We start from the raw sequence: 25,474 nt of genomic DNA, 5'->3' as shown, positions 1-25,474 counted from the left end.
CTGTTGATTCTGACACAAGTTTTTGTGCTTATTAGCCTTGGATAAGCCTTGTTTAATGCTGTCTTCATGGGGAACAGAGGATCTGTGTTTAAAATCCAGATGCAAACTTCATGGAAAAGCTCAATGTCCCAGTAATAAGAACAAGAATGTCTGCTACAAGTTACTGGGCATTTTAGTGATTTTCTCAAGTCAAAACTGAATTTTCATTTACTTTGAGTATGCAAAACTGTGGAAGTTGAGGAAGGAAAACAACATTTAAATGTTAAAATATGAGTTGACTAAAGGCAAATTAAACAGAATTTTAAATTTCCTATACATTTGCTGCAGGGAAACACAACCAGACGAGAGTTTTTCCTAGATTTGCATTCCTGGTACTGTTTTCTTTCAAGCTTGATCCTAATTTCTGTCTTCCTCTTAATGATCATTACTCTTGCTTTCAGTGGCACCTCCTGCTGATGTGTTACTGCAGTGATTGCATAGACACTTCTACTGCTGGGTCTCTGTGTATCCCTTCCAATTTGATATATGGAAAGTAAAGAGGAAAATAACAGGCCGTGGTAATTACCCCATAGTGCGCCAAGTTTTGTTCTGACTCTAAAGACACTGTAAGACTGTAACTCAAATTCCTGCAAAGGAAAGGCTCCCTCCTCTCCTGCCAGACCTCTTCATTTACCAGTCCTGGTGCTACACATGGAGGATGTTGGCCCTGGGAGAGGGGAGCTTGCAGGCATCACCTCTGTGTTAAATCTCACCCCGGTTCAGATACAGGGGGATGCCACCCCACAGCTGAGATGCTTCTTTGGGAGCACCCTGAGCCAGGAATACCTGTTTGGCTTTACAGCTTTGCTGTTTTTGCAGTCTGGGAAAGGTAGAAATGGTAATTGGTGTGGTCTGTGCTCTGCATGTCTTGTTGTGAAACAGTGATGTATCAACTCTGAGAGTTAAGGGAGATAGATATTTGTGTTCACTGGGGGTTGATAGAGCATTTCAGGATGTGGCTCTGTCTGAGTGCAGACAGCCAAATAGCATGTCCATTCAAAAATGGCAGTAAAATAGGAATTATAAAGAAACAAGTCTTTGCCTTTTTTAGTACCCAAAATAACTGGTTTATTGGTTCAGGCTGAACAAGGTATACTTAAATTACTCTCCCAGCATCACCCAGACTAGTGCCTTATTTCTTTCATACTTATTTCTTTCCATTCCAGTGCGAGACAGGCTTTTTTGTTTTGTTTTTCTAAGCAAATAGAACAACTTTCCGCAGTATTTTAGTGTTTTTCTGCTATGATAAATTTGGATGCCTCTTCTGCAATCGTGGAGTCAAACTGTTCCTTTATAGACAGCTGCACCAAAGTAAAAGGGGGAAGGTGCTCTGCAGTTTCCAGGAAAAACAGTTTGTTCTGATGCTTGTTGAACTCATTTCAGTAATCGGCAGGGGAGGAGAACAGATCTCACGGATTCAGATAGAGTCTGGCTGCAAAATTCAAATTGCTCCAGGTAAGACTCTCTTTGTGTGGTGGGTGAACAGGTTTTAATGTCAAAGGGTGTTGTGTCCATTAGATCAGGCAATTCCCATGCTCACAGTGTGTTATCACCATTAACATGGATACAGACAGGCATGGGAGAGCTGTTGTTGGACCCACCTCCCAACCAGGGTAGAAAACAGGTCTGTCAGGTGGTTTGGGGAATGGAACATTGAGGGAACTGGCTTTAACCAACAGATGGTTGCAGAGCAAATGGGCAATCTGTGTTGTGCTTGGACCTGAAGCTGTTGAGTTTTCTCACTTTGCTCAGCTCTGTGGTTTGCATCTGACTGGCTTGATCAGCTCCAGCTCCTGGCAGAAGACATCTCAGGAGGGTTGGCAACAGCTCTCCATACAGCTTGCTTTGCATCATAAAAATGAGACCATTCATCCAAATGGGATCACTGGTGCCAGTTTGCTTTGGGGAAGACTGGGCTGCAGTGCTGTACAGGGAACTGTTGATCAACGTTATCTGAGTTTTTACCCCTCCCTTTAATTGGTGGGGAAGGCTTTAAAAGAATGCAGACATCCAGTAAATAATTTAAAATATGTTGATCCTGGATGTCTTTGAATTCTTTAGCATGCTGTGTGCAGGTGGGTGGTGCTTCCATTGGTGCTTCATGGTCACTGAAATAGCTGCCACATTTTTAATTCCATGTATCACAAGTTTTCTTCTTGTTTCCTTTACAGACAGTGGTGGGATGCCCGAGAGGCCCTGTGTACTCACTGGGACACCAGAGAGCATTGAGTGAGTTCTGATTTAGTTTCTCTCCTTTTTCCTTCTTTCTCTTCTCCCTAATGCTGTGCTCTGTCAGTGGTGCTACTTGGTTATTAGCCACACCAGCAAATGTTGGCCTAGAGAAACTTGAGGGTCTCTGGAGCATAGAACCTCTTGGTCTGATGCTTTAAACTGTGCACCTCAAAGGCTTTTTTTCCACTTGCAGTTTGAATCCTCTGCAGAAATTTCCTTGGAATTCCCCTCCGCAGGGTGAGGTTGCTCTTAGGGCACCTAGGATGCAGTTTTGTAACTGCAGCTTTCCAGGATACTGAGCTAAGCTGTTGAAGGGCACTTCTCTTCTCCCCTTCGCTTCCCTACTCCTATTGAGATGAGCATCCTTCCAGCTGAAGAAGGGCTGCATGAGGCCTCTAAAGCCTGTGGGTGCCACTCCAGGATACCCTGGAGGTGTTGGTGTTGTTGCAGAGCAGCATGAGGCCCACTGGGTGCTTGTCTCTGCATCGCTGCCAACAAGAAGCAAAGGACTGAACCCAAGTCTTGATTCTGCTCCTTGCATGGTAGAGACACGTGGCCAGCCAGCAGGGATTTCTATCTTTAGACCTATAGAAACTTTAGGGACAGTGTTTCCTCCCTCCCCCTTCCCAGGAGCTGAGTTTGAGACTCTCACAAACCAGTTGAGGACCTCCTGCTGGAACTGGATCCAGGATCCTCAGGCTTACAGGAACACACTTAACATATGGAGCTGCTCTTTCTCTCCCCAGCCTTTGGGTAGGTGGGTTTTTTAAAATCCATCTGGAAATCTTTGAGTTGCATTTGAAAATACATGGGTGCAAAGACTGTCTCTCTAAAGAGAAGACACTCATCATTCTTCCATTCCTAAAGAGATCTAAGGGTACTTAAATCTCCTTATTCTACCATAATACTGCAAGCAGTGAGCCAGAATAAATACAATTGGCAAACTCACATTATAGGGCAGGCAGTGTATTCTTGCTGATATTGAAGTGGCTTTCTCCCTTTAGCAAAGGAAATTTAAGAACAAGAGCAAAATAGTAAAAAGCTGGGATGCCTCATGAGATCAGTTGGGGGAAAATGGGGGAGAGGTGTAGTTAAGACTTTGTGGTTCTGAAATAAGCAGTTAAATGTACTCGTGTCCAAGGCTGTCTTTAAATAAAATATGAGTAAATTTTAAAAGTGACACTGTTCAGTTTGTGAAACAGAACATGGACATGGAATTAAGTGAAATTTAATTTACTTTTGTGGTCAAATTCTTGACAAATTGGTTGTTTGAACTGTTTAGGCTACTTGTAGAAAAATAAAATAAAGTCAGGAAACCATTTTAGATGTCAGACTTCTTTGAGAAGGGTTTTGTGAGAAATGTTTTCATTAGTTATATCCAGTGACAAACTAATAGGCTTAATTTCTGAGTGACCCCTTCTCATCTGAAATATGTTGTGTATTAACTGTTGTGGTCTCTATACTGTCACTAAAAGAACTTTGCACCAAATATGAAGGTAGATGAATAAAACCTTTTAAAACTTTTCCAGAATATTTGAAGCAAGCTTCCAGAAATTCCACCTTTTCCCTTTTGTTGTGAGAAAGTCAAGGGCAAGCAGTGTTCTGCTCTGAGTGCAGCTTCAGAGCACCACCCCCTGAGCTGCCTTGGGGGAATGTCTGCTTCAAGGGATGACTTTGTACTGGTTCTTCAAATCTCTAGAGAGAAGTCAGTTGTCCTTAAGGTGCCTGATGGTGTGAAGTGGAGAGAGGGGAAGATGCTGCATTAGGCTGAGCAGGGAACCAGTGAATTTCTTCTGCTTTCAGGAGGGTTGTGGGACAAGGGCAGGAATGGGATGTGCTGGTATAGGAGTCTTCAAGATGAAGGGAAACCCTGTCAGTTACCTCTGACATGCTAAAGATTTTAGAGAAGGGATCTTTAATCTCCCAAATGCTTCTTTGTGTGTCTCTTCTCACCAGGAGTAGAAGAACCCAGTCTTTCACTGGTGGCTGCTGCAGTATCCCTGCCTCGCTTCGCGGTGTAGCTTCAGCACCTACTGCTTGGAGCAGAGGCTGTGTTAGGACAGTGTTCTGGTGCTGCTGGTAAGAGCAGGTAGAGAAGAGCAAAGCAGTTGCCTGTGACTGACCAGAGAATGGTTAATCCATGGGCTGTGTTAGTATCAGAGCAGTGTGTGTTTTTTTGTCTTGACCAAGAAGGAGAACAGAGATTGAGTTTTATTATTGTATATGTGCTAGAAAAGTTAAAACCTAGAGCATCTTCATTCAAAGTAAGCACCCCAAATGTAGTTCAACTATTGTCCTTAACTTCCCAAGAGGTCAGAGCATGCTGCTGCTCTTCCTTTTCTCTTCCCCTTTCAAAAATCAAACTGCTTATAAGTAATCATGATAGGGGAAAATAGACATCAAAGAGTTAAAAAAAAAAAAGGCAAACATTGTGCTGACTATGGTTTCCTCCATCTTTCCACTTCTCCTCTCCCCGATTGCTTTCCATTCCGATGGTTCCTGGTCTCTTGGTCACGTGGAGCAATGTTGTCTAATGGTTGTTTCCCTCGATTCTTTTCCAAAGACAAGCAAAACGGCTACTGGGGCAGATTGTAGATCGCTGTCGGAATGGACCTGGTTTTCACAACGATGTTGATGGCAACAGTACCATTCAGGAGATTTTGATCCCGGCATCCAAAGTGGGTCTAGTCATCGGCAAAGGAGGTGAAACAATAAAACAGTTGCAGGTGCGCAAGATGCATTTCCTTTAGGGCTCTCTTCCCTACTGCAGCTTCTCTAGATCCACTGGAACAGGCTGAAGTGGAGAGCCTTGAATGCTCTAACCTTCTCCAGCAGGGACTACTCTTCTGCCTTTGGAGATTGGACTCAAATCCAATCTTGTGTTACAAAATCAGTGTGGCCCCAGCTACACAAGTAGTGGAGTTTTGCCAGAACAGTGACAGAAACCCATGTGCTGTAGATAACAACACTTGGTGTGTGCTGTTCAGGAGGGGATCCCTGTAGCCAAGGAAGGGCCACGTCTGCTCTGCTCTGCAGTATTTTTAATGCCAGCCATGCTGTTGTAGAGTGCTCTGCTTCTCTTTTGTTGCTGATCTGTGGTAAAGCTGCCATGTGTCATCTTCTTTTCTCATCCCACCCCTTTCTAATTAAGTGTTGTGTTATGTATAAACTGTGTTCCTGGACGTTCTTTATTCCTCCATCTGGTACAAGTTTTTAAAGAATAGAGCGTTTTAGCAAAACATCTAGGTTAAAAATGGAGGAGTTCTGAGTGCCCTGATTAGACCTCTGTCACCTAGTTTGGAGGCTGGTCACTTAATAACTGTTATGTGCAGACAGCTACAGATTTTGGAAAGGGCTGGAAAGTCAGTTGTCAAGGTGGAGAGGGTTTTCCTTGCAAGGATTTCAGCTATTTGAGAACCTCAGGAGCAGCACAATTTCTGGCAGTCCTTTACACTCTAGGACTGTTCCTGAATTTGTGCATTCTGTAACGGTGCTGGTTTGACCTTCATAATGTTTAGTGTCCAAAATACAGTCCCTTGTTTTAGGGACTCTGCTTAGAAAAGTGCTCTGTGCTTTTTCTTCAGGAGCGAACAGGTGTGAAAATGATTATGATCCAAGATGGTCCTTTGCCTACTGGAGCAGATAAACCTCTCCGAATTACTGGAGATGCATTTAAAGTACAGGTATGTAACAAAAGCAAAGTGGTTTCCCAAGAGAACTGAGGAGAAATTTAAACCTGAGTGTATTTGTGAGCATCTAATGGAGTCAAATCTGACTGTAAATGTAATAATCTTTCCCGGTTTTGTTTGTTCTGTAAGGTTGAGTAGAGCAAGTTAAAACACCAGAGTAGTTTGTTTTACAGCATAACTTAGGAGCTGTCACTCCACATAAATATTGCACATGGGTAGGAGTAGAGATGATGAGGAGGGTTTGGAGAAAGTAGCTTTGAAATGCTTTCCAGCCTGTGTGGCAAAAAATGAGAGCTCTGTGTCACTCGAGCAAATGGGTTCTTAGTGACTGACTGAATCACACATCTGAGACAGGGAACCTTTCACAAAACTACCTCAGACAGCCAATCGACGCAGGTAATTAAAAACCAATCCCACAACAACTCCTGAAACCAAGGGGTTTGCTTAATATTGGTACCTCAGTCTCCTTGTGTCAGGGTTCTGCAGATGTGGATGAACCTGCAGTTCGGAGAAAAGCCCCCATCAGCTGGAGACTGGGGGATTGCAGCGTGATGGGAGCGCCTGAATTCGAGCATTAAAGTTCAGCCATGGCATGTTCCACTTCTCAGCAAGTGCCTTTCATACCTTGCTAAGTATTAAATCTAGCTTAGCATTCCTGTCTCCAATAAAAGTAGTTCTGTTTCATACGATCTCCCTGTCTTGGGGTGACTTTATGATGTGTATCCCACATCGCTGCCCTATGCCCAGAAATTAATTCTTGTCCCTTTCTATGCCTTTAAACTGAGCCTGAGAGGAGGAAGGAAAAACTGAGCAAAACTTTTTCAAAGCAGGTTGCAGCTTGTTCAGGGTCACACAGAGATAGCAACTTTTTTTTCCAGCCAGCTTTCAGCCAGTTGTTCAGTTTCTTTTCCTCCAGAGAGAGACTGAGAGTTGAACTTTTTTTCCTTCCCTGGAATTTCGGATTTTTTCCCTTTTTCTGTGGATTGCTTCAATATCAGAACACATCGGGAGGACTTTCCACCGGGCACAGAGGGCCTGGCCCTGGGCCAAGCCCCAGCTCCGAGGAGACCAAAGGGAGGACTTGAACACTTTCCCAGGTTTTTTCTTCACAGCAAAAGATTTTATTATTTAGCATTATTTTCCTTTTCCCGTATGTTTGTTAAATAAATAGTTTTTATCTCTTACTTTCCTTCGAGGAAAATTTATTTTTCCTGAACCTGGTGGGGGAGGGGTGGTTGTGCCTTCTCTCAGAGGGTATATCTCTAAATTTGACCAAACCAGAACACTCCCTAATCATAAATTGCTGCAACAGCTGATGTTGCTCAGGGATAGTGTTTGGGTTGTATTTTTCAAAAAACTCTTATTGCAAGTTTTAGAGTTAGGGTTCGCCCCCCCCCCCAATTTTTACTGTGGAGGTATAGCTGTGCAAAAGGAGTTTAATGACAGTCTGGCTACTTCTAACCAAATCATACTCTCAGTGCTGCCACTTCCCAGGTGGCTTCTGCCTTGCAAGATTTGCTGTTGTCACGTCTTCCATTCAAGGAAATATGGAGACTGCACAGGCTGGAAGATCTTTGAGGCACTTAAAGCTGAGCACACTTAGGAAGCGTTTTAAGAAGTGTGATGAATCCTTGGGTTTGGTGGGATTCTGTGGATGCTGCTCTTAACTCCCTCAAATCCCCATGAAATCTCTCCATCACCCTTATTTCTGTCTTGGCATCTCTGAAATGTCTTTGAGTTGTTTCTTTCCATTAAAAATACCTTGAGGACATGGAAAATATGTAAAAATGAAAGGAGAGAGATTTACCACCACCCTCAAGCTTGGAAATAGAACCAAAAACTTGACTGGTAGTAGAGAGAAAAAAATGCTTGGGTTTGCCATGTAGGCTTTTTTTATTTTGTTGGTGACTACTGTTGGCTAATTTCCAGGGTATACTTTCACTAGCTGGGCTACATGTAGGCTTGTGCATGGCCTTGAGTGCTGCCAGTAGGTAGGAGAAATATTCATTTGTCTCAGAAAATGTCTTGCTGGATTGCTGCAGACTTGGGCTTAACTTCTGAGAGGCAGTAAGCTCAGTGCTGCCCAGCACCTCCTTGGTATGTGCTCTGTAGCTCTTAGTGGACATGATCTCTGCCATGCTACCAACAGCTTCTACCTTACTGTATTGATTTCAGTTCTATCCAGTAGGGAAGGGTCTTCACTTCCTTTAATTCCAAAAAAAAAAAAGAAAAGATATTTTAAAAGTTAAAGGGCCTTTTTGAAAGACTGGAGGAAGCAATTGCACCCGAGAAACTGCCACCTTGTGCACCTGGCAGGTTTTGGCAGACATGGAAGATGCCATCAAGAACAGGCTGTGGTAAAAGAAATCCTAAATCAGACCGCTGTTTGCGTTCAGCATTTTTTTTCAGCAGGTGGAGATCCCCCTGCCTGAAGCCTGAGCGTTACCCGCTGTTGAGGCCCTAACACCAGGAGGGCAAGCAGAATAATTTGAAGCTAACTGTAACTTCTTTCCCCATGTAGCAAGCGAGGGAAATGGTACTGGAGATCATCCGAGAGAAAGATCAGGCAGACTTCCGAGGCGTACGCAGTGATTTCAGTGCTAGAATGGGAGGAGGCAGCATAGAGGTACGTTTCCTTCACAGTACTCTGCTAACCTCCCTGTGGGATGGGTAGTGGGGGGAGTCATCCAATTGCACTTGTAACCTGTAAGCTGCTTTTTAAATGCATTGTGTTCTTTTGCCAGAAGAATTGAGTCTGGCTCTGCAAAGAGGAGGAGTTCTCCTGGACTCCCAGATGGCACTTTATAATTGTCTTTTTTAAGCTGCATTCTTGTAGTGCAGAGTTCATTTAGTGGGGAAGGAATTTGTGGCCACTTGTTTGTTTTTCTCAAACAATGCTGTTCTATAGCCTGGAGCTGCCTAACATGGCCCGTCCTCAACGTTAAGAGCATCTCCTTGTAAAATCAGAGTCATTCAGTCTAGTTCTCTGCACTTTCATACTCCTTTGCCTTTCCCATCAGGTCTCTGTGCCCAGGTTTGCTGTTGGAATTGTGATAGGAAGAAATGGAGAAATGATCAAAAAGATTCAGAATGATGCTGGAGTTAGGATTCAATTTAAACCAGGTTTGTGTGAGGATGGAGAGCCGTTGCTTTCTGACCAGTGTTCCACTTTTGGGTTCCAGCAGCCAGGCTTTCCTCATTTACAGGTGCATTGTGTCTCTTTCTGAAACCCATTTAAATATGATGTGCTGCCTCCTCATGCACTTCCTGGTTTTCAGAGAGTAAGATTATATACAGCTCATTTGCAAATATTAGATGTCACAACAGTCATGTCTTGAGTGGTAATTACAGATAAATAAAATAACAGAAATCTTTTATTTCCTGTTAAAGAATTCTCCTTCAGGACATTAAAGCCTTTGGGGATCAGGAGTTGATTAATTCTGAGTAACTTTCTCTGGGTCCTTGGCTGTCTGATCACCTATCAAAGCTGCCTTTTTCCTCTTAAAATTATATCAATCTCTTTCATGGATTTTTGACATTTGAAAGTGTTTCCTTTTGAGTGTCATTCCCTCTGCAGTGTGGGCTGGGTTTTGCCTTCTTTCAGTCCAGGGAAGAGGGGCTGAAGGTGGAGGGAAGCGGTAGCTCCTGGGATAGTTCTGTGGTGTGAAAACGCTGCCAGCAGTGGCGGTGCTGGAAGGAAGCTCTTGTTGGCGAGTGGATGTTTTCTGCTTTTAATTTAGTCTTTGCCACCTCTCTCCACAGATGATGGGATTAGCTCTGAAAGAGTCGCACAGGTCATGGGCCTCCCCGATCGGTGTCAGCACGCAGCACACATCATCAGTGAGCTCATCCTCACGGCACAGGTGGGTTCTGGAAGTGCTTTTTGGGAATGCAGGCTGCATGCAGGCAGCTGGATGGAGGGATGGAGCCATCTTCTGAAAAGCAGCAGTGTTCAATTTTCCCCTGGTAGGCCACACATGCTGCTGCCCAGAGCTGCTAGATTTGAGGTTTGTTTGTTTATGGTGGAAGTTCTTTTAATGTAATGTCAACTAACTGAGCTGTGGGAAGGTCTTCTATTCCCAGGCCTATGAGGCCTCATTACAGCTCCACATCTATCTGCTCTTTAGTTGTTGTTGTTTGGAAACAGTGATGTGATGGAATGGAGTCCATCAGCATCAGTGACTGGAGGCTCTGCTTAGACAGCAGAGCATTGCCAGCGCTCAGTGGTGCCTCTTCTTCAGACTCCAGTCCTCTGGTCTGGTGGAGGCACAGGAAGGTGATGAGTGCTCAGGCATTGTGTCACTGTGCTCTTAAGACACACCAACATACTGCATTACACAAGAGCAGGAAGTACAAAGCTGAAGTACTAGGGCAGGCTCTGGAAGGAGGTTGTATATTCCCTTTGTAGTATGAGAAATGAAAACTTTAGGCCATTTCAGAAACCTGAATGTAATTTGTCCAATGAGGTCCATAATTTGTCCATCTTGATATCTCTTCTTGCCCCAATACCTGGTTTGAAAACTTGATTTCATAATTTGCTGTAATAATTTACTTAAATGTGGTAGCCTCTGACTGCCCATGGCATTTGGAGAAATCACTTAGTTAAAGGACATACCTATTTTGGGTGTCTTTGAACTTAAAAGCTTCCTTTGGACGTTTTGGAAAATGTGCATTTCTGCTGAATAATTCCAGCAGGAGGACACTTGAAAGGGTTTGAAAGCAACTTTCCTGTCTGTCAGTGCCAAGATACATTGTTTGCTCTAAAGAGAGCCCCCATCACAAACTGAAAGTTCTTTAGTCCTTTAGATGCTTATTTATAGGTTTATTTCAGCAGATGTAAAGGCATGCATTTAAAAATACAAATATCTTCCTGAATCAGGGAGGCAGCTGTAACCTACATTACTTCAAAACCTTGAATATGAAACTGAGGTTCAGGAATATCTCAATTCAATGCCATTGATTATGAGGCAGTTTAACTTACCTTGCTTTATTTTGTTTTTAATGTGCATTGGGGCCAGCACAAAAATACTGATACACATGTTTTGCCTTCTAAGGAACGAGATGGCTTTGGAAGCTTGGCTGTTGCCCGAGGAAGAGGTCGTGGCCGTGGAGACTGGAGTGTTGGAACACCTGGGGGCATGCAGGAAATCACCTACACTGTTCCAGCTGACAAGTGTGGCCTTGTTATAGGCAAAGGTGGGTTTGGTGACTCCAAATATCACAGCTTGCAATCCTCCTATCTCAGGATGGTCATGTTCTTGCTGCTTTACAGTGAACTTTGGGGTTTTCTGTGATTGTAGGTGTTTAATGCCCGGTGAATGCAGCATAGGAATAAGCTGAAAGCACTTGTGGTTGTTTTCTTTGTAGTGTTCTCACTCATAATTGTACTCTCCAGGCCCTTGTTCACAAGCTGTAAGAGAGGCTGTTAATGCAGAGCTGTCAAATAAGCTTGTTATAACAAGCAGCTGGCCGAGAAAAGGCAGGTTCGTTTGTGGATTCTTTTTACAGAGAATTCGTTTGAAGGACGGTGTATCGGGGACAAGCAGAACAGTCATTTCATCGTGCTGGATTTCTGTGAGTGCTGTGTGAGGAAATGGAAGGTCTCTGAGTGTGGTAATAACAGTAGGTGCTTCCAACCATGTACCTGAAGTGTGTGATGAAGGAAGTAGGAGGATTTGTCTGCCTCTGTGCTGGAACCTGACCTGGCACAGCAGCCTGGTGCACCTTGTGCCACTTGGCTGAGTATGTTCACTGCCATGGAGGCCCCTTGGCTGCCTGGCCAGTGGGGATCTCTCCATGCTAAGGAGATTGATGAGGAGTCATCCTCTCAACCAGGACAACCCCATGATGGTTATGAAACTGAGCATCAGCAGCAGACTCAGTTTGTCAGAGAGCAGGAGCTGCTCGTGGGGCTGTGGCAGGACTTTGGGTAGAGCCGGGAGCAGACAAGCTCTCTAGCTCTGAACTGCTGCGATGTGTCTGAGCTAATGCACTGACCTATCAAAGGTGGTGCTTCATTTTTCTATCTGCTTATTTCAGAATGAATGACATATGCCTGGACCAGTATTTAAGTAATCACAGTTGGCTTTCAGCCTCAGCAGAGAATAGACAAGGAATAGATAAGCTACAGCAGAAAAGGAGGCAGAGACCTGAGGGCATTGGGCCAAGTTTCAGTGGCTTTGAGTGTTCCGGGCAGGAGGGAGCTTGTGGTGAGTCTTGTTGTGGCCTCTGTCCCTGCTGCACATCCCTGCTGTTCCCTGCCATGTGCCTGTCCCCACAGCACCCTGACCTCCTGCCCAGGGACACGGGCAGGTCAGCCCTGCATCTGCAATTGTTTTCAGATGTTGTTTTTTGCCACAAGCCTGTTCACAAACCTGAAAACTTATTTCAGTATGAAAAACCACCTGCTTTCCCCATTATGCAGAAATTGCAATGATTATGCTTGTCCTCACTGAACAGTCCAGTTGGCCAAAAGATCAAGCAAAGTAAATTTTAAGCCCACGAGTGAGACTTACATGTACAGAAAAATCAAATTATAATGAAACTTTATTGCTGTATCCATTAGTCATCTTTAATAAAGGATCAGAAAAGGTCACTTGTTGTTCAGCAGTGCACTGAAGTGGAGCATTTGTGACTACAGAGAGCACTGTGTGCTGAAAAGATAAATGCAGGTAGTGGAGTGAATGTCCCAGCATTCAAGTGCAGGGCCTGGCACAGCCTCACTGGGGGGTGAAGGGTGGCTTTTTACCTTTGTTTCCACAACAGCAAAATCGGGATTCTTACTTGGCCAGATCAGAAGCTTTCTGGAGTGACTAATTACTAGTTGTATGGTGATTTGAGTGCTGTAGCATTGTAATACCACCTTGTAATCGGTGTTCTCACAGTGCCTGTGCTCTTAGGCTGTTGCAGCCTTCACTTTTGTCAAGTGAGTGATGGCTGTAGCATTGCCTTTTGGGGTCTGGACCAGCATGGATGTGCTACACTCTCCACACAGTGATTCAAGACAGGCAGTTCTTGTTATTTCCTCCCCCTCATGGGACACTGCAGGGCAGAGGGGATCTTAGTGGGGTTTTCTTAACAGTGACCAGTTACAAAACCTTTGCTCTCCCTGACAGTTTCTGAGCAGTTTCCAGCTGTTGGGTGTTTTTCCTTGCTGTGATACAGGATGGGGCTGTTGGCCTTCCCTGTAAAATTTGGCTGAGGCCTCTGGGCCATCAGCTTGGTCTCGAGATCAGCACCCAAGCAAAGGGTGCTGACCCAAGTGCCTTGGGCACCCAGATGTGGTGTGTGTGATCTGACCTGGTAACTGCTGCTGTGCTCGCAGCTTCTCATGACCACTCAAGAAGCAGGAAAAAGAGGGAGGCTGGGAAGTTTCTCAGCTCAATTTCTGCAGCATACGTGATTGAAGATCTAGTGCCCTTTTCTTGTGGACATCGCAGCTTGGGAGCATGAGCTTTTAGGAGCCGGTGGGGCTCCCTGCGGATCCTGCGCGTGGCTTTTTCCTCTAGAGGGTGGGTAGGTGCAGCTTTTCTTTCCCAAAGGCCCTGAGGAAGGGTGGAGGCGAGCGCCATACACATGTCAAACTCTGTCTGTGTTTGGTGGTGCTTGGAAACAGCCGCTGCCTCCCTGGGCCCCCCTGGATTTCCATGATAAATACGGCAATCCTGACAGATACCGCGGCCGGCCTGGCTCTTGTCAGCGCGGCCTTTGAGCAGGTTTGATTAATTGCTTTAGGATTTCACGTCCAGCCGGGAGGCCACTCCTGGATCGCTCCTGCCCCCCATCAGGTGGAAGAATGGAGCGGGATGAATGCTCTATAGACAGCCACCATGTGCTGAGCGGGTCACCTCACTGTGGGGAAGAGAACTCCTTCCGGCACCGGCGGCTGCGTCACGGCATTTGCATGCTCTGGAGGCTGGGTTGGGGTAGCTTGGGTGGGAGGGAGCACTTTGACATGTACCAGGCTGCAGGGTGAAGAGGACAAGGGCACTGAGTCCTTCTGGTGTGGGGGTAGGAGCTTGCAGTCTCCCACCAAACCTGGAGAGGCAGCTGACTTAATTCTGCCGTGTGGGGCAGGAGGGACCTGCTGTAGAAGCAGGCCTAACAACCACAGGCTTGGTGCTGAATGCTAAATGGGGCAATGATTTGAAATCTGTATTCTCCTTGCTTCCAGTTTGAGAATGCTCAATTTTTAATCCCCTTTTGGAAGGAGAAACTAGTCTGCAGTGCAAGTAGCAACCTCTGGTTGTGCCTCTGTCACCCAGTAAAGAAGTTGTGCCATTCCTTCAAATTGTGTTGCCTGAAAGGGTCCTCTGTTTTCACTAAGCAGATGAAATGGCTGTTGATTCAGATCTCACCTCGATATGTAAAAACCAGAGCTTCGAACAAATCTGCATCAGACAAAAGCATGACACAAAAAAAAAACCCCCTTGGTTTTGAAACTTCATCTTACTCCTTTCCCATGCTTGACTGAAAGTAAGTGGGTTGGCTTTTGGCTGCACAGTACAATCCCTGTTGTCTGCCCAGGGATGTGACATGATTATCTTTTGTTAAATGCATCTTCAAAAATTCATTTAGAAAGAGTTAATTGCCCTTTGGCAACTTTTCCTCCTCCCTTCCCCAAGAAGGCTTTAAAATGTTAAAAAGGTCATGAGTCCATTACAATGAAATGAACAAGTGTCTGCAACATCCACAGTTTGTTTTGAAGTTGTGCTGGATGTATAGAGATGGAAATGTGAGCAAAATTGAGGCGTTTATTTTTGGAGATTCTTTTTAATGAAAACCAAACAAGAATCTCTGGTTCATTTCCTTTGCTCTCTGTCCTGCTTGCTGTCTATCCTTTGAGCTGGTGATTTTTTGGTTTTAATTTAAAAGTTGTAAAACCCCTTCCTTCCCCACACCCTTTAATTTCTCCAGTTGAGTGGAGCTGGTCTGTAAGTTGTGTGAGCTTCCAAAAGAAGAATTGAACCATTGTAACATTGGCTGAGGCTTTTGTTAAGCAAATTTCATGAAGAGACCGGGACCTAGCAGGTCTTGAGGAAATCAGATCCACTTTGACTGGCCCTGCTGCATCCTGCTGGAAGCACTCCTGTGCTCTTGTGCATCCAGATGGCAAACGAGCCAGACATGTTCACTGTATGCACAGCTAACTCTGAAATAGCAGGAGACAGCCTGGAATCGTGTGCTGCCATGGCTGTGGAGGGATGTGTGGCTGCAGGGTGAATAGGAAGCCTTGTAAGCAGAGGCTGCTTTAAGGCAATAAACCTGATGGGTTTATCAAACAGCACATGTTTGGGAGAAGGCTTGAGCTTTGTTATGTGGCTGGTGGCTTTTTGCCTTAGTGATGGAAAAAAAGAAGAAAAGCCAGCATGTTTAGATTGCAGGTGACCTTCATTTCTTGGAGGATTTGAACAGCTGTGCAAGAACAACAGAATTCAGTCAGTGCAGGTTTTGCATCTGTTTTATCAAAGCGTATCCCAGTCATGCTGCAGCTTGTTGGGAGCCTGGCAGTGGGCACATAGCGGGGCTTGTGTGTTCTTTAAGCAGCATCATCCTTGACCCCGAAAACTCTTACAGTAGCTCAAGGTTTCAGGTTATGTTTGTGAGGTAGATTAAAGGAGCAGCATGAGCTCACGTACTGTGGTTTCTTTTGCTGTTGCCATCCTCAGCCCACCTCTCCCGAGGCACACAGAAGGTAGCTGAAACTGTAACCCATTCCCAGGACCTGACTTTGATATGGTTTTATGGCAAGAGATGCTGAATATCCCTCCTTATGTCTTGGCTTTCTTCTCAGGTGGCGAGAACATCAAAAGCATAAACCAGCAGTCGGGAGCGCACGTGGAGCTGCAGAGAAACCCACCCCCGAACACAGATCCTGGCGTACGAATATTCACAATCAGAGGGGTCCCCCAGCAAATCGAGCTCGCTAGACATCTCATAGATGAGAAAGTTGGTGTAAGTTCCATCTCTGCTCTCTTGCTCTGTCCCTTTTGGTGTAAGTTCCATCTCTGCTCTCCTGCTCCGTCCCTCTCAGACATGCTGTTGTCACTCTTGGGTACGTGTAGGTCTGGACTCACAGGATGGCACAGAACACGCGTGTTTGCATTATTCAGCTTCAAAACCATTTGCCTCTTAGCAGCTGGCTTGAGCTTGATGGCCCTCCAGCATCCATTGGGCTAATTTTTGCTGTGGTCCCAGAAGGATTTGACTGTTGACATAATGCTGGGTAGTGTATACAGCTATATGAGAGGGAAGAACAGCAATATAAGGTATGAAAAGGCTGTCAAAGGAGATTTTTGAAACGAAGACAAAATTATTCTCTGTGTGAGAATAACCCAGTCCTGGCAGCATTGTCCTGAAAGTAAAACGCTCAACTCCTTGTTCAGTAAGTTCAGGATGACTTATCTTACACTTAACACAGTGCTGTGGTATTGAAGCTTAATAATGTCAGGCTGCAGTACTACTGAATGGGGAAGAGTTTGGTAAAAAAGTATGGAAAATACTGAACTGGGGCATGGCAAAGCTGCCTTTGTGCTGAATTGCTTGAGAGGAGAAGGCTTGATACCAACTTCAGGATCCATGTGTCCCAGGCTGTCTTCTCTCCTTTCTTACTACTCGTAGTAGCTGCCTCCACCCTGTACTTGGAGCTAGCATTAAATATTTGTGGATTCTGTGACAGGGTACCAGCATGAGTGGACCTGGAGGATTTGGTCAAAGTCCGTTCAGCCAAGCACCTGCTACACCTCATCAAAAGTAAGCTGCTGCACCTCCTCACCCGTGGGCTGGGGGGAATGGCTGGGAGCTAGAAAGTGCTGGGAGAAGGGTGGAGGGCCCTGAAAGGGTGGGGTATGAGTGGAGCCTTTTCAAGATTGAGCACTCAGAAGCAAAAGCAAGTGAGCTCAATCCTTTAAGGATTTTCCTGACTACAGGAAAGATTTCATCTATTAAATAATAAAGCAGGTAGGTATTGGCATCTCCAAAATTCCTGTCTCTAGTGCAGTGAGAGCATGGGAAGAAGCCTGAGCTGCACAGAGCACAAGGAGTGCTGTTCATTGTGATGTATCTTCACCTTGGCTTCATGAACAGACTGATACCAAGGCAGGACATAACAGTTCACACCTGCACAGCTTTCCTTTTGCTCCCGTGTTCACCTCTTTGCTCAGCAGCTGCTGACTATAAGTGACAACTTCTCTTCTCTGGGCAGCTTCATGTCTCTGGCCTGGTAAGTATTTTATTGTCTACTTGAGCATGGCTTTTTGTCCTCTGCAGTGGTCCTCAGGCGTTCATGACGCAGGGCTGGGGCAGTACCTACCAGACATGGCAGCAGCCTGGACAGCAAGTCCCAAGTAAGTGCCAGGACCTGGGCTGGAGAAGGGTTGGTGTTCCTGTTGCTTTGTGCCTGCAAAGGGCAAGTTCACCCATGAGACCACGTGTGTGAAAACAGCAGAATGGTTTCCTGAGCAGAAGAGGTGTGTGGAGGCATGTGGTGGTGTTTGAGCTCAGAACAAGCTGAAGGCCTTGGAAAACTTGTGCTTTTTATGTGCTTAACTGCTTATTGCCTCTTTCTGCTCTTTGGGTAGAAACTTGGTCCTTGCTGTCTGTTCCTCTCTAACAAAAGCATTCCTGCCTCCGGCTCTCTTCTCCCAGGATTCTCCAGGCAAGCACTTGCCAACCACACTTCGCCCTAATAGGCACACTATTGGTGCTGAGCTCTCCCATCTCTTTGTTCTTGACCTTATCACTTATTGCTTATTTTCTTATTTAATTGTTCCTTATGAGCTTTTCTTGCTGTTCAAATTCCAGACTGATGTAATGACTGGGAAAGGGGATGCAGGAAATAGAAGGAAGGTTAGGCAGGGCTCCTGTACTGGTCATTTTTTCCTGAAAGCCTCTTGAGTCAAAATTGAGCAGTTTAGAATGGGGAGTCACCTTTTCAGAATAATTCAAGTAGTAAATGCTGGTGGTGATGGCTGTAGCTGCATCATCCTGTGTCTCCAGCAGCCAGAGGAATGGTTTGCCCTAAACAGAGCAGATTCATGTCTGCTTGGTAATCTCAAAGCTCACATGGTGGTGGTAATGTCCAAAGGACACTTGCAGTCACAATTTTTCAAGAAATATGAATTTTTAAATGGTCTGGTCTCATGAAACTAAAGCTAAGCACCAAAAGGTATGTGGGGGGATAATTTTAAAAGGGGGGTTAATGGCAGATGCTTTTCCCTGCTAAGGCTGATTTAGCAATGAAGTAGATAATGAACTTTGGTATAAATTTCCTCTCTTGGAAGTGCCTGAGGTAGAAGAATCATTGGAGGGACAATGCCTGCAATTGCACTTGTGATTCCCTGTAACACTAATCACCTTTGAGTGTTTATGAAATTGTGAATATGTGAAATTTGGAAATCTCAGTGCTGCTTTGTTAACTTGGTGCACTTCTGAAATGTGTGCTGTGGTGGCACATGGGAAGCTTGCACAGGAAGTGTGTGTTAAACTCTGGATGAGTCCTGCCTCTTAGCAATTCCAGTCTAGAAATGATGAGTTTTCCTTTGAGCGCTAGGGGTCTTGGAGAACGTCAGTAGTTGTTCTGTTTTCAGCACGTTAAAATGCAGTGGTGGGCTTCAGTGGACTTTTCTTCTGTACAGGAGTGGAATGGTGTGGTACTGGAGAAGAGTATGTTCTCATTAACTTGTTTTATACAGGAAAAATTGTTATCCTACTCCTTTCCTTTGCACGCCAAGCGCTCTCCTCTTCCCTGAGCTTTGGGAAGCAGAGCAGTCAGTGCAGCAGGGAAAGCTCCACAAAAAAAAATTTAACTTTTATCTCCCATGGAGCCTTGGAATAAATGCTTACAAAGCTGCATTGCTCTTTGCCTTGCAAGATGCCTTTAGAAACTCACCTTGGTAACTTAACTTTGTTCTCAGCTTCCTGAAACATCCCCTCATGCTGACCAGCAGTCACTGGGGAAAGAAAAATCTCCCTTCCTGCAGCAGATAATCATGTCTCAGGCTCACCCCTCCTGGCTTTGGAGCCTGGTGTAGGAAGCACAGCCCCCTTGAGCCCCCTGATGAGCAATAATGCAGCTCATACCCCAGTGATGACAGTTTTGCACTGTCAGGTTTCAGCTGGCTCCCAAAAACCCTTGGAGCTTCCTGCCTTGTCATTGTCCTTCCCCTGTGTGGCTTTAGTCCCACACTGCTGTCTTTTGGAGGCAGATGTTTTATTTCTGCTGTTGAGTGTGATGGAGAATGTTGGCTCCCTAGTTCCGTGTGTGCTTAGGATGCTCCCTCTTGCTGTTTGTAGCCAGGCACACTGAAGGCAGGCTGGGTGAGGAGAGAGGACACACACATAACGCTTTCAGAACCTTCACCACTCTCCTCGGCTGCAGCGGTGCCCAGGCAGCCCAGGTGGAGCTCACCAAGGCATAGGAGGATTATTGTAAGAAATAGGTAAATACCTGCTTTTGCGCTTCTTAGTTGGAAAACAGCCTTGTGCAGGGTCCCTTGCCCGAGTGCTGCAGCCTGTGTGTGACAGCTCTGTCAGCCCCGTCACAGCGCCGGCGTCCCGGGGACAGCCTCGAGTGCCCTCCTTGTGGGAGGAGGGGCAGACCCCCACCCCCTACACATGTATTTAGATTTTAATTACTTCCCCCATCTTAAATAAATTAACTGGCTGGGGAAACATTTTGCTGTGAAATGCATTTAGCTGCGTGTCCTTTCAGCCTGCTGCGGACTGTAATTCTCCGAGAAGAAAAGGCATTGAAGGAGGTCCTTTGTTGGCATTAGCAGGTGGACAGTTGAGGCAGCCTTGACCTCTGCCAGAAAAGGTCCTGACTTGTAGCGTTGGTCAAGTCTTTTAACCCGCTTTTATGCCCCTGGACAGGACACTGCTGCCCTGTTCCCTCCACCCACTTCACACTTGCAGTGTATTATTTTCCCCCTTCCCCCCACTTCAAAGCCCCCCTTGGGCTGGCGTCGGGGCCAGGCTGCGCATGGAGCTGGGATGGGATGGGAAGAGCTCTGCTCCACGCGTGTCCTCTGTCCTTGCCTGCTCTCCTTGTCTGCAGTGGCTCGTGCTCCCCACTCCTGCTGTGCCTCTCTGCCATTCCCAGCTGCTGTGTTTGCTGCTTGTTTGTCGTGTGTCTCACTGAGGGCTCTGTGCTCCCGCTGGGATCCAGGGAAGCGTGGGAAGAGCAGGTATCCTTCCTCTGTCCCAGCTGGCCAGGCTCTCCCTGCAGGAACCCTTAGATGTGCTAGGTTGAAGGTATCTTAGTGCTTCAAAGATGGGGAGTCTGTGCTAGATGGAGCCCGAGGTTTGGGATCTGTGAGCTGACACTGGCACTGCTTCCCTTGGAGCAGCGTAGGAGCCTGGAGATGACACCGCGAGCCAGCCATGGCTGTTTGGGGATGCTGTGGCTGCCTCTCCAGTGATGCCTGGGGTGTGTGCTGGGGGCAGTGAGGCTGGCTGTGCCCTGTGCAGGGCTCATGGCACCTTGAGGAGCCGGGAGCAGAGTAGCAGGTCATGCCACTGGAGGCTTGCGTGTGGATGGGCACTGCCCACAGGGGTCCCTCAGCTCTGCTCCACTGAGGAGACTGGGGGTGAAGGATGCAGCCCCTGACAAACAAGTGAGGTGACTGAAAACATGGCCATCCCCTTGGCAGCTCTGTGGAGGTGACAGGTCTCAGCTGTGTCAGGTGTCCCAGCTCTCCTGCACTCAGTGCAAGCAGTCTGAGCGCCCAGGGTGGCTGATTGCAGACTGGGCAGTTCCCAGCCACGTGCTTTGGCTTGAGCAGGTCCCAGCAGGGTGACATTTGGCTTCATGCCCTTCAGCAGATGAGGTGAAATCAGGAACTCAAGCTTTTTCTCAGCTTCTCCTGAACTGAAGATGCCCAACACTGTAGAAAGGTGGAAGCTGAAGTGTCAAGTCTGGGCAGCTGGGGTAGACCCAGGGCCTGTCTAGTGGAAAGGTAGATGTCACTGGCTGGAAACTGTCACCTGTTCCATACTGACGTGCCCCTTGTTGTCATCTTTGCACAGGCCAACAGAGCCAGCAGCAGAACAGCCATCCCGATTACAGCAAAGCATGGGAGGAGTATTTCAAAAAACAGAGTGAGTGAAACAGGCGTATTGGAGATGAATCAGCTCTTGTTACAAGGAGTTCACTCTAATCCGATGACTTGCATCTCCATCCCTGCCATTTTTAGCTTCCAGTCCTTTCCAGATCCCCTTTGGTGCTGTCCTGTTGGTGATGGTGCATACAGTGCTCCCACGGAAAGCTCTCGGTTGTGCTGTCGCGCCTCGGGAGAGCTGCTCCTGCTGAGCCCCGGTCCCCTCGTGCCCACGCTTGCAGCCAGCCTGCCTGGGGAAGCACGGAGCATGCAGGAACTGATGCTGGCAAAATCCAGAAAGCTGGAGCTGGGTTGTGAGAGGGTAGGAGAGCTCACGGAAAGTCACAGGCCTGGCTCTCCCCACCGTGTTACAGGGCGCATGATCCCGACCTCTGGACCTGCTTTGACATGGTGCTGCTGGAGGCTTTGGGCCTTTGAGGATGAGGGGTGTGCAGGCTGTCAGCCTGTCCCTGTAGCTGCAGGAACGCTCTGGGTGCTTTCTGCCTGCTCTTGGCTTGTCCCTCACAGTCCAGCTTGGAGCCCGTCCTGCTGTCCCACGCAGCAGAGCTGGTGTTGCTCTGTCAGGTGTCTGCAGCAGCCGGAATGGGGCTGGCTCTTCTGTAAGCTTGACAAAAGGAGATCCTAAGCCTGGGCTTGGGCTCCTGGAATTGCTTATCTCTGCCTTTTTTCTTCCTTCCCCGCAGGTCATGCTGCCAGTGCTGCTTCTCAGGCAAGTTCTCAGCCGGACTACACGATGGCTTGGGCAGAGTATTACCGACAGCAGGCTGCCTACTACGGGCAGACACTAGGGCAGGCTCAGGCTCACAGCCAGGTCTGTATTCACCTTCCCCGAACCCCTCTGCTCCTTCTCTTGGGGAACTGGGTATATTTGCCTTGCTCTGGTGGGGGACTCTCCTTCAGGTTCACATGGTGAAGCAGAGATGTTTTGTGGCTGAGGAAGTGATCACAGAAGCATTACCTCAACATCAGTCTTATGTTCCTGTCCAGGGTGGGTGAGGGTTTTTTGGGAGCGGACTGGGAGGTTATTTGTTTCTTCTGGGAGCCTTTCCTTATAGTTACAGTTATTCCCAGGCAGTTGTTTGACTTGGGGGAATTAAAGTAAAAGGAATGATGAAGTCAAGCTGGTGAGGCAGCACAGCACAGGACTGTGAGCGCAGGCTTTTCCTTTTCTCGTGCTGGGACGGGAGCTGTGTGCTCACCAGCTCCCTGTCCTGAAAGAGACCAAAACTGTTGAAAAATGCTTTGGAGTAAAATCTCCCCTCAGCTGTCGCTCAGCTCACCAGAGAGTTGTGTGAGATCTATCCTGATCACACTTGGTGCTTTCCCGAGCACCGGCTCTGCGGGGCAAACAATGCGGCGAAAGGCAAAGCACCCGGGCACCTTGCTGTGGTCTGACACTTGTCCCCACTGCTCCACATTTAGCTCTGGCTCCCGGGATCAGAGGCTGCTGTGGATGCTGGCCCCCAGCAGCTGCTCTCGGCTCACACCGGCGAGGTGGAGCCGGGTGCCGGTGCCGGCGCTCGCCGCGGGCGCTGGCCAAGTGTGACCTGGACGCGGTGATAAAAGGGCTTCTCTTCATTCCTCCCCGAGTCTGCTCCGCTGCAAAGAGGGATCTTGTTTGGTGAGGGGCAGGAGAGCTCTGGGACAGCGTTAGGGCAGAGGGCTCCGATGGCAGCTAGGAGCACCCTTTGAGCTCTGTTTCCCACTCCGCTGCAGTGGGGACAGACCTGTGTCGGGGGAGGAGGGCTCGGCAGCTTTGATAATTTGCTGCTGCTCAGTAACTTCTCCTTTTCTCCCCTCTCTCTTTCCAGGAGCAGTAGAACAAGGTCCTCGTGGCAATTTTTTTTCCTTGGAATTGTTGTGGAAGAAAACCTTTTTGTAACAGAGGTTTCTAGATTTGCAACATTTTGATGAAGACTTTTCTGTTTGTGGAACACTAGCTGTAGGATAATCTATACTGAACTTTTCTAAGAATCAGGAACAATTAGTAATGTACTAAACGTATGGACATGCTGGTAATTTTGTTTCCAAATTTATATTAAAACAAAACCTCCGGGATTCTTTTTGGAGAGAAGCCAGAGAATTTGCAGGCACCAAAACGCACCCCAGAGCTGTGACATTTCAATATGTGGGTTTTTTGTGTGGTTTTTTTTTTTTTTCCTTTTAATTTTTGATCTTTTCTGTTGGAACAGAAAGAGTGGCTTGGAAGTCTTAGGTGGTATATAACAAATCTTAAAAAGAAAAAAAAATTTAAACAGTATTTAAATATTCTTAAATATGTAAATTCATTAAATGTTTTACTTCTAATTTCTTGTATCTTGGCTGTCTTTGATTTTATTGCATTTTTAAAAAACTGAACTATGATATGTATTGTAATTAATGATATGATTTCTGTATTTGAAACAGTTACTGTTTGCAAGTTCGGGGGGGGCATTTTGTAGGGTTTGTATAATTTCTAGAGTCTAAAGGGGTAATATAAAAACGTGTTAATTTTTTTTAGCAATACATTTTTTCATGTCTCCATTGCTAGTTGCATTTATGTATCTAAGACCTCCAAGCTTGTTAAAAAAAAGAAAAAACAAAAAAAAAAAAGAAAAAGAAAAGAAAAAAAAACTTCTTCTATGCTCTCAGAAATATAAATACTGTTATTTTTAATATTAAAATGAATCTGCTATTAGTACCTTTAACAAACACTGTGGAACATAAAACCATATAAAAGGTAGTAACTATTTTTTAATTCCAAGGTGTTTTTTGCTTTTTTGTTTCTTTTAAATATTTTCTTATCTAATATTTGTCAAATTACCTAGAGAAATAAATGAATCTAGTATTAACCACAGTATGCGCTAAATAATTTTGATTTAATAAAAGGGATAATATGATTTCTGATGTTTACTGTAGTGTTTCTTGTACAGATAACAGTGTATTTTTAAAGGAAAAACGGAATTGAAGCTATTTTTTCTTGCATTTTTAATTGCCCTGCGGGACATTCCGTTTTTAAATGTACTGAATTTACTGTTCTTGGGTTCTTTCCTTATTTTTCCTTATGCTTGAAATGTCTAACTATAAAGAACCGCGATTGGATAATGTTGAGCATGGTGTTTAAAAAAAAAAAAAAAGTGTTCTTTTTATTTGACTGACAGTTGCATTTTACACTTCTATATAATAAAATTTCCACAAGGTGTCTTGTGGGTGAAGTATTTCCTGTCTCCTGGACTCCATTGTTCCCTCTCTGCAGATCCCGGCTCCTCGCACCACGTCCTGGGGCGTTTGGGGTGATCACTGTGGGCAGCACCAGCCTTAATTCCGGAGAAACCGTGTCACTGTCACATCCTGCTGCTGCTGTGACACCGAGGATTCCCATGGAAGTCTCTGTGCTTGTCGCTGTTTGGGCCAGGAGGATTCGTGTTAACACCGGGAAGTTTCCTCTGCAGCCCTGTAAAGGTTTTATTGCTGAGGAGTTGGCAGCCCCTGGTTTTAATACTCTCGACTTGTTGCTCTTCCCCAGCTTTGTGGCTAAATCCATGCAGGATCCCTCCCTGCAAGGGGGTCACTGGAGCAGCACCCACTGGGAGAGGGATGGGAGGGACGTGGCTCCAGCCATTATCAGATGTGTTAAGGGCATTAACCTTTAGTTGTGCCCAGGCCAAGTTTGCCAATAACTGGAGCCCCTTTCTTGTAAAATGTGGGTTTTGAGCTCCTCCAACCTAAGGCAGCTCCATCCCCTGCTCCCAGGCAGCTGCGGGGGGTTATGACGGGGGAAGGGAGGAAAGATCCCATCTGCAAAGCCGGGAGTGGGAGGCACGTTGAGAGCCGGAAGAAAAGGAGATGTAGCATCTCTAAATATACCTCCAGAGAATCAAGAGAGACATTGAAAGATGGGATAGTAAAAGCCACTTGGAAAGAGGGGAGAGGGGGGAAAAAATGGCTGGAGGAGGGCATAAAGGCTGCTGATGGGAATTGGGAGCGGGCATTACCGAGAAGACTTCCTTCTAATTCATCTTCCAAGCTCTGTGCCAAAACAGCATTTGGCATGGTTCACAGGGAGCAATTGTGTGATAATGAACCCTAAGGTGTCCCTTAATTGAAGACTGAGGATTACAGATTGTGCCAATAGTCGTAAATGGCGCAGGATTGTGGGAGGATGCATTTTCTTAAATGTATCTGTAAGTACAGATGAGTGAGTCTCCCCAGTGAAATGCCCGTACTATAAATTATGGAAATATCTCTTTCTGATGCAACCTTTTATTGAGGGGGTGGGGCAGCAGCACAAGAAATAGTTTGCAAGCCTTTGAAATTTGGCCTGTCATTAAGATGGTGCCTGCAAAGCTGAGGTTTCATCAGCAGTCTGGTGTCCTGGAAGGATGAAGTGCTTGAAACGTTCCCAAGTTCACCAAT

General features: G+C 46.1%; 1 protein-coding gene across 1 annotated transcript in view; it reads left to right on the top strand.

Annotated features, from left to right (window-relative positions):
* Positions 1-24,278, top strand: part of FUBP3 (far upstream element binding protein 3) — a 35,023-nt gene extending 10,745 nt beyond the window's left edge. The window contains exons 6-19 of the mRNA XM_017745414.1: positions 1,423-1,494; positions 2,211-2,268; positions 4,835-4,997; positions 5,856-5,954; positions 8,482-8,586; positions 8,981-9,083; positions 9,723-9,823; positions 11,015-11,156; positions 15,754-15,914; positions 16,639-16,712; positions 17,229-17,305; positions 20,988-21,059; positions 21,763-21,890; positions 22,891-24,278. Coding sequence (XP_017600903.1) covers positions 1,423-1,494; positions 2,211-2,268; positions 4,835-4,997; positions 5,856-5,954; positions 8,482-8,586; positions 8,981-9,083; positions 9,723-9,823; positions 11,015-11,156; positions 15,754-15,914; positions 16,639-16,712; positions 17,229-17,305; positions 20,988-21,059; positions 21,763-21,890; positions 22,891-22,899 — 1,364 coding nt within the window. The 3' untranslated portion in view covers positions 22,900-24,278. The remainder of the gene's footprint in view (positions 1-1,422; positions 1,495-2,210; positions 2,269-4,834; positions 4,998-5,855; positions 5,955-8,481; positions 8,587-8,980; positions 9,084-9,722; positions 9,824-11,014; positions 11,157-15,753; positions 15,915-16,638; positions 16,713-17,228; positions 17,306-20,987; positions 21,060-21,762; positions 21,891-22,890) is intronic.
* The last annotated feature ends 1,196 nt before the right edge of the window (positions 24,279-25,474 follow it).

Source organism: Corvus brachyrhynchos, unplaced genomic scaffold (genome assembly GCF_000691975.1).
Source record: "Corvus brachyrhynchos isolate BGI_N302 unplaced genomic scaffold, ASM69197v1 scaffold59, whole genome shotgun sequence".
In the NCBI taxonomy this organism is placed as follows: Eukaryota; Metazoa; Chordata; class Aves; order Passeriformes; family Corvidae; genus Corvus; species Corvus brachyrhynchos.
This window is presented reverse-complemented; position numbering and strand designations above follow the sequence as displayed.